Source organism: Periophthalmus magnuspinnatus, chromosome 4 (genome assembly GCF_009829125.3).
Source record: "Periophthalmus magnuspinnatus isolate fPerMag1 chromosome 4, fPerMag1.2.pri, whole genome shotgun sequence".
NCBI lineage: Eukaryota > Metazoa > Chordata > Actinopteri > Gobiiformes > Gobiidae > Periophthalmus > Periophthalmus magnuspinnatus.
This window is the reverse complement of record NC_047129.1, coordinates 9,804,970-9,814,201: the sequence shown is the minus strand read 5'-3', so window position 1 is coordinate 9,814,201 and position 9,232 is coordinate 9,804,970. Positions and strand designations below refer to the sequence as shown.

Genomic DNA, 9,232 nt, shown 5'->3' with positions numbered 1-9,232 from the left:
CTATGCAAATGTCAAGGTGTGGACCAAGGCACTCTACTCTGTCGTTGGTGCTTCTAAGCGTCTGCACTACCATCCGCCTGCCGGACCGCTTCCTATTCTGGGATGACACACACACAGACACACACACACAAATACACAAACACACACACAAACAAATCTACTTCAACTGTCACAGCATAGTCCCACTTGAACAGAGCTCAGGCTCCTGGTCATTTTTGAACCTGTGTTGAGTGATTGTTTTAACTCCATCAACACTACCTCAATTTCTAGTTTTGAGGTGCTTTTGATGTGAAAGAAAATATAAATTATTTTAACATAATATTGTTGGCGCAACCATTAAAATGTAATAATTCAATCTAAAGTGATTTTGTAATGGCTACTGTGTTAGAAGAGAGATCACATTGAGCGCCATTTCAAACGTTCACCTCATCTAGACATTGAGGCTAGTCCTTTCAACACCTTTAAGTCCCTTTACTTATCATTTATCTCAGAGCCACCTTTCCTCACACTTTGCTTTTTGTTTCTTTAACTGTTTGTGATTTGTCATAAAACCAAATAAGGGATCTAGACTATTGACCCGACGTCACACTGGAAATGACCTGCAGAGGCTTGTGTAGCATAATAGAACAAGCCAGATACTGGCTACATTCTTTAGCCCCTAAGCTTTTGTTTAGCTGCCATGTTACACAGTGTTTGATTCAAATGAAACAACTTTTTCCATTTTAATCCAATAGAGTTTAACAAAAATGTCATTGCATTTTTCTGACACATCTTAGGCTTAGCCACTATCAGACACAGATGATGAAATTCTGACTTAATTACACTTTTCTTCCTTTTGATAGTAACACTACTTTGTTTGACAGCAGCAGAACTATCACTGTTAATAAGCTTGAGATAATAGTTTTCCTGTCTGACTTTGGAAATGCAGGTTTATTTAAATGTCAAGTACATTGACTCTTGTATGTAACATTTATCTACATTTCAAACATGAGAATCTCACACTGGGAGTAACATTACCATAACCACAACAAAACTACTGGACTCACTGCTTTCTTCTTTTTTTACTTGTACAAATGGGTAAAACGATGTTTGTACTGTGAATGTGTTTGATTGACTGTATAGTTGTGTATAATTTAGATTATTATATTTATGCCAGATGTTTCACGTTTTTCTTTTTAAATTCCATACTGTGTTGATATTGTAGTATGCAATAGCGTGTGTACTTGGCTTACAGTTTGAAAACATTGGTGCTATTTGAACTGTGCCTGATCTTATTTATTATTTAGTAAAACACCACAAACAAATGGAAGAGTTGGTGCTGTACAGAGGAAACCTTGTAAAGCCACTTCGGCCTTTCTCATGTTAATACGCTGTGTGGTAAATATATACTTTGTGTACACGGGACTGTAGAGCCCTTCTGCATACAGCTACTGTGTGGAACCAGCTTTCAAAAATCCTTCCTAAGCAGTTTTAGTGTACAATACACACTCACTTGGTTTAGTAGGTCTCCAGTCAATAAAAAAGTGCTATATGAAATGTATCTATATATAAATATATAGTCTATATTGACATATAAAATATATAAGTAATGGGATGTATTGGTGCTTAACCTGTTAAGACAGGGCTTGGAGCCAAGGAGAGCAAAGCATTGCCACATTGGTGGTGGTAACATGGCAGCAAAACCGCACCTATATCATGTATATAGAGTACAGAGAGTAGTCTGTCCATGTTTGACACTGAGGTGCTATTGTGCAGAAGTCCAGCACACTGTTATCACACTTATATATATATATATATATATTAAAAAAAAAACTTGTTTCTCATTTTTAATATCCCAATTTTTAAGAAACTTGGTGCTCATGCTCTTAACAACTGAACTTTGAGCAATGTCGTCTTACTGGTGCATACTGAACTACTTGTCAAGCTTCTCACCTAGTGATTCATTTTGTCTGTTTGGATGTCTTAAAGACAAGGCCACATCAAGTAAGCAAAATGTTCATTTGTCATTTAGACAATGATGTAAAGCACTTGGAAATACCTTTTGTGTGTTTTTGAGTAACAGAAGCCAAGTTTTTTTTTGTCCATCACAATTTTGTTTGTGTGAGTTTTTCACTTGAAGTGTGTGCATGAGCAAAGACTAGACTCATTTTCAAAGCTTTATTGAAAAAGTCAAGCAATGAGTCATTAAACTCATTTGAGGAAACTATTGAAGACGATAGACCATGTGTTACCAGCACTGATGGGACTTTTATAATGATTGTTAATACTATTTAATTTTTTTTATCCTTGGTGTTTGCATATATGGTTTCAGTTGTTTCCAGTCATTAACTATTCTGACAGACCATGTGGTGCTCTCCTTCACTTAAAACAAGGAATTTGCAGCTATTAAATCCTGCTTCTCTTCCGCTGTTTGTCTGCAGGGCAAAGATTTTAATCCCACGCCTAAAGCAGCTTTCGATGGTCCAGTCTAGCCTTGTTGACATTTGTGTCGGTGAGAATGACTTTTGGAAATCTAACCTTTTGAATTTAATACAGATTTTAACATGATTGTAACCAAGGCTGTTTACAAAATCCTGCCAGATGTTTTAACTCAGGAACTGCTTAGGTTGCTTGTAATAATATAAATTCCCCCCTCACCCCTGCACAAACTTCAGTACCATCAGAAAATATTTATAACCCTGCTCAGGGCTAGGTCAATTCATATGATAGGCATTTTGCAGCCATTTCCCTTTTCCTCAATAATTCTCACTGTCACAAAACAACTTTAGCAATCCCACATCTAAGCTTTATGGGTTCTTGTGAGGACTGAGGTAAATGCTGCAGTGTATCTGGCATCTTCCTCATGTCACAAGATTAAGTCAGTTTGGTGAACTTGTACTTTGGACTGTATACACCGGAGTACATCTGAGACCATAGTGTAGTTCTCTCTGAGTGGTAAAGCAGGGCTGGTTTGAGGTGCAATAATAACAGCAAACCTACTTTCTTAAATGCCCTAAAAACCTGTTACTGTTCGGTGTTGGTGCTTTTATCCTAAGATGTTATAATGACAAAATGGAATTATTGTTTGTTTTTCTGCCTTTACAATAATAAATAAAATGTTTCTTAAAATGTTTATAGTACAGTGTATTACTTATGAACAAACATCATCTTATTGTGATATTTTGAAAAAGGCATCAAATGTGTGTAATGTATGAAATGATTGAGATTTTGAATTACTAAATTTCTAAACCAACGCTTTTCTCCCCATGTAACCACAACAAATCTGCTGTCTTTGTCCACAATAATTAGTAACTCTCCATTTAGTCTTATAGAACCACTTAAGTAACTTGGGCTTAGTGTATACTGTATGCATTTTACTTTTTTTGGAAACAACTAAACTGAAACTATTTGTGTATTATTTGCACTGCAGCCTAGGAATGTTTTATAGTGTGTTTTGATACAAAGTGGATGCCATTTTTAGGATAATGACCAATTCCTGCCGTTCCTTGTGGAAGATTTGTGATGTCCGAGAATGAGCCTTGACTTTATCTCCTGGGATGCACCGGTGTGTTGCAGCCTGAGGCCTTGACTTGTCTGCAAAACAAGCCAGCAGCTGTGAGAGACCGGATGGGAAATGTGAAAGCCCTCAATTATATCCACTGAACGTGTGATTTGTTATTGATTAAACTAGTACAATACAATGTAGACGGTGAACTGGATTGTGCATTTATTTTTGATAGATTGAGAGATTGATAAGTGACTTTGCTTGTGTGAAAATATACTAGACTAATAATTCGATTAAATTCAAATGTTTAGGATTCTGCCGTGTAGATGGAAATTATTGAGTGGACCCTCTGAGATTTTTTTCCTCCCCGTGCCATCTTTCACTGGGCCCTCACTTACTCCCCTGGTTTATCTCAAACTCCCAGAGCAGAAGTGTGGCAAACATATCCTTCCATAGTTTTGCATCCAACAAGGACACAATATTCCTATTTTGGTAGTGTGTTTTCCAGGTTGAGGGGATGTGGATGTGGGAGGATCAAATCAAGGGGCTTGGTCCATTTAAAACAAGCCATTGAAGAAAACTGTCCTCAAAAGAGCACCATTACATTCACCACCATGATGACCTACTGTGCTGTGTTAATGCTGGGGTGGACCAGTGTGTATGCATCTGTCCAAGTATCGCAACATGATGGCATTATTGAAGGTACGTGGTCTTTTAGTTCATTTACATAAAAAGGCAATCCACTGTAACATATTTTACATTTCTAGTAAATGAAGAAAACAGAGATGCCGCAAACATCCTATCTCCCAACTCTGCACCTTCAGTTGCCCCTCAAAACGCACCATGCTTTGTGGATGACATCTTGGCAACACTGCGTGAAAGTTTGGAGGAAAATGGTCACCTAAGAAATGACAGCTTGACCCAATTTGCAGTCTGCGCAGATAAGTCCTTTATGTTTATGCAGCTGGCAGAGGAGGCAAGCAGTGAGGACTTGGGTGTCCTGAATCCAACTGAAGGTAATGGTTGAGTAATACACCAATCATATAATATAATTTCTGACAGGTGAAGGGAACATAGCAGTTTTGTGTTGGTAAGGTGTTTGACAGCAGGCAACAATTTGTCAGCTCTTTTGAATTAAATAAAAGAGCCAAATTATGATGGCTAGATGGTACACAAATGGCATAGCAGTGTTCGCTTCATTTAAGTTGATTTATTTCTCTTTTTTTTCCCCTTTGAACTATAGTCACATTGTAGTCCTATTTTAAGACTTGGTGTAGTCCCGTTACAGCTGGTGGTACTTGGAAGACCAAATATTTTCTCAGGTGGTAGGCCTGCTTGAGGAGAAAAAAAAATTGATAGCTACTGGGAAAAACTACTAGAAAATGGGAGCAAAATGACAAAATCAATGAATGCAATTTTTAATGAATCAGAAAAGATATAGTATTAATGTCATAACATCTTATAATATTTCTCTGACTGTCAGTGCTGCTGAGAGAGGAAGAAAACAAGATAGTGCTCACATTAACCTTTGGTCCTACAAAACCTCCTCAAATGATGCTAAACCCAGTGTTGCTTCTGCCATTTGAAAGCATCTTCAAAACATCAGACATTAGTTTAACCAGTCTGCATTTGAATCCAAATACACAGGTATTTACGTCAACTAACAAGTAATTAACTTTACCATCTATATTCTAATTAATTTTTTTTATACTTCCAGATTCCCTGTACTTCAGAAGAATCTAAGTACATACTGCTCACAGTAAAAGAGGGGCATTTTCAACCAACATGGGAGATTATGATACAGAAAACCTCCACTGACACGAGTAAGATGAGGTTTTTCTCCTCTTAAAAAAATCATGTAAATGTACATATACTTTTCTGTACTATTTACAGAGCAGGATATTTCTGACGTTGGAGACACAAGCAGCACAATCAGCATTTTTGCACTTCTGCTTTTCTCAGCTCAAAAAGGAACCGATTCCAGGTTGGTCATTGCCTTTCTCCTCCTTTGTTGTTTTTGCCTTCATAGACGAAAAAAACAAATAACGTCAAACTATTAATTTTATATTTTTGTAAACCAGTCTGACAGGTGACATGTTATTGATGAGAATGATATTCTTTTCAATTAGGGATGCACCTATACCGATAATGGAATTGAATATCAGCACCGATATGGAAAAATTTGTTGGATCAGGATTGGTTCTATGATCAGTTAAGGCACTATCCTTATTTGACCTTTAATTGGTTGTAATAAGACTATTTACAGGCTGATTTTGCACTAGAATTTCTCACAACATTTGCACTTTTATTCATACAAAGTGGTTCTGTAGTTAGATTTGAAGGATTAATAAAAGTTGCATAACACAATTTGATCTCTTGTTTTATAGGTTTGAAGTAAATATATGCCATTTTCCATACCTACACTGGTATTAGTTAATATTGGGTAGTTTTGACTTTAAGTATCTGGTATACTTAAAGTCAAAATATTGATAATGTAAGTGAAAAGGCTGGATTGGTGCGTCCTTATTTCCAATCACTCTTTTAATTTCTTTTTTCAGACCTCCAAACAATGATCTGTCCCACAACTCATTCCTTTGTGAGCTGAGACATTTTCTGGTGCAATCCTTTCCCCAAGATCATGACGCCCCACTTCTGAATCTGGAGCTTTTGCAGTCCTTGCCCTCTCAGCCTATTGGCCTGTCCTCCAGTGAGTCTCTCCTGGCAGGCCTTATCAATTCATCTGCCCCCATGATCCTGTCCTTCACGCAGGGCTCCATGCTCCGTGCTCACCATGAGGAGTTAGCCTTATCCCCCGCCCTGCTGGAGGAACTCAGACAGAGGCTGGAGGAGACACTGGGGGATGTGATGGAGCTGATGAAGAACAGGGAGGACAGCAAAGCAAGAGGAAGACTGGAGAGACTCAAGGAGCTCTCTGGATTTCCATTTGCTGATCATGTAGAAGGTGATGTAACCAAATTAACATTTTGAAGTTTCAAACTGGTTCATAAACTGATATTATTTTCTTGCTGAGAATTCAACTGGTTTAATTTTATGTTATACGGCCAGGTCCACAGCATCCCACAGACACCCAGGGGTTATTGTCATGGGTGCTTGGCTTTTTTCCTTCATTAAAAGACACAAATCTGCTAGACCAATAAATCTAAAACTGACTGTGGCGAATAAATGTGACAGTTAATAATTCTCTGGTTTTATCTATTGCTGACCACTGCCTCTAGGATTTACCGCTCCAGGAAGGCCCATAGTTGTTGCTGAGTTAACCTGGTAACCCCTGACTGTGTTGACAAGTTAGTTAATTAGTTAGAATATTTATTTCAAACCTGCCCATATAGTTCACATAATAACATAACAGTACAGACACAAATACACAAAGCATGGTGTGAAAAAGGGATGCATGAAGTAAAGCTTATACATTTCCAATCCCCTCCCACTCATCACAGGACAACACTTCAACAGTTCAACAGACTACTATATTATACATGACAGACACAACTAAACAGTCACACTCTCATCCAAACAAGACACTGGCCCAACACTCTCTGACCCTACACCTCTCTCCCTCTGATAAATTGAAATCATCACAAAGCTTTTCTCTCAGTAACCCCATATTTTACCAGGGCATCCTTTTTCTATATGAAGCTACTCCTTCATAAGTAAAAATACAATGGTTTAGTGGTTAATAAAGATGTCACAAAACAAGAAATCCCTGGGGAGCCCTTGAGAATCTTTAGGAGCCCTATTTTGGGCATCACTGGCATTGACTGTATGTATCAGACTTAAAATATAAATGAGTTGTTCTTCTACAGGTAGGCTTCAGTACCGTGCATTTCTGCTCTTCAAGGCCTTGCAGATGGCGAGACGTGCTTTCAATCCACTCAGAGGCCAGCGGTCCACCCGAGCCAACTCAGCCGCCCACTCAGTCTGTGGGCTGAGGAGTCTCACTGTGTCCCTGGAGCGGTACCTCATTGGTCCCAGCACTGCCAATATCAACAACTGCCAGGGTTCCTGCGCCTTCCCCATGATCCGGGCCAACAACCACGCCGTGCTGCTCAACGCCCACATTGAGAGCGGGAACACCAGCGAGCGGCCACCCTGCTGCGTCCCTGTGGCCTACGACAAGATGGAGGTTGTGGACCTGGGGGAATTGGGGACTTCCCTCAAAATTGAACCAGACATGGTGGCCACAGCGTGTGAATGCCGTTAAGTGCACTAACTGTACATTACAACTGTTATCTATGTCTTACAAAGTACTTAACCTTAATGATTTGCAAAATTATTGTGTCAAGGCATTTTGTTTATTTTTGTTTCTTATGTATTTTTACACAGAGCACAGGAAATCTTATAATTATAGACTCCCCACAGTGGTATTTTGTTAATAGTTTTCACATTAAATTAAAGTACAGTAATCCTACATACAAGGAGTTTTGTTCTGACTATGCCTACATAATACAAATGCATCTTAAACAAAATATTTACTTATATAATATTCTTTCTGCATTTTTCACTGGTTCATACACATTTGGCACAGCAGGGCTGTATTAGGACTTACAGATCAGTATATTCCATGCATCAAGGCTTAGCTTTGGGTTTCAGGATTGCTTTGTTGCCAATAGGCTTTTTTCGTCTTCTTATGGCACCCAGTTCTTCAGTTCCCCACCAAGATTTTACACTGTCCCACACAGAGAACTGAAATCACAAACCAAATGATTTCTTTGTGCATGGTGTTTGAGATGAAAATATTCTACCTGTATTGCAGAGCATTTGTGATACAAATGAAAAATATTTTCTAATAATTTAGAAAAGGGTTACCTGCAATATTGATCCATCCTGCAGACTTCCTATGAAAGACATAATGCCTGTCTCCTCAACAACATAATCCACAGCTTCTGTGAAAAAGTAATAACAAAAACCTTTGTCACTTCAATAATGAGAATATCATCTAATCTTTAAATAATTATGTTGTAAATTATTATGTGGTTGAGTAAAAGTTATTACCATGCAATTCGCTGACCCCTGAGCTCACAAGCAACACAACCAGTGCTAGAACCAAGCAGCGGTTCATAGTGAATCCTTTCCAGGGATTTTGGACCTCACTTAAATCTGTGATTGACAGAATACGCTCATAGGACACTGAAAAGATAGAACAGGTCAAATATCTGACAGAGAGATAATACAGAGAATAAATAGGTTATGTCTTACTTGCTTCCTTTCCTATGTACAATCCTGTAAATAGAGATTTATGGAAAAATTTACAAATGACGGAGGTCTGTGTAAGGTGCAGCTAACTGCATGCAGACTCTGAAATGTATGTCATGGCCATGAATAACTCTGTGACTAAAATAGACCACGTTTCTTTCCTGCAACATGCTATAAACTGTTTGCACTAGTCTCACACTAAACACAGAAGGCACACGACACTTACCTGATGTGAAATATTTTGATATTGTGAATGTTCCTGTCTTGCTGCCTTTCACTGCCACTGGAGAAGGTGTTATAGGCCAAGGACCAAGCACTAGGCTTTAGATCTGGTGACTGGCAGGAACAGATGCAGCTCAGGGTTACTGTATCCAAGAAGTGCTGCCTGGAGCCCACAACATGATACCAACCTGGCTACTTTTTTCTGATGTGGTATTTGATATCAAAATAAACAATACTAGACTACACAGTATAATGTCCTTACTAAATGGGCTGTGTATTTTAAAATCAGTAGGCGTTTTATCAATAGGCCTA

At 38.4% G+C, this 9,232-nt stretch overlaps 1 protein-coding gene across 1 annotated transcript; it reads left to right on the top strand.

The window, feature by feature from the left end:
• Positions 1-4,109: 4,109 nt before the first annotated feature.
• amh (anti-Mullerian hormone) lies at positions 4,110-7,719 on the top strand. The gene is made up of 7 exons (XM_033992025.2): positions 4,110-4,186; positions 4,252-4,500; positions 4,968-5,131; positions 5,202-5,307; positions 5,378-5,468; positions 6,043-6,446; positions 7,309-7,719. Exons 1-7 carry the CDS (start codon positions 4,123-4,125, stop codon positions 7,704-7,706), a joined length of 1,476 nt encoding a protein of 491 aa, XP_033847916.2. The 5' UTR covers positions 4,110-4,122; the 3' UTR covers positions 7,707-7,719.
• The last annotated feature ends 1,513 nt before the right edge of the window (positions 7,720-9,232 follow it).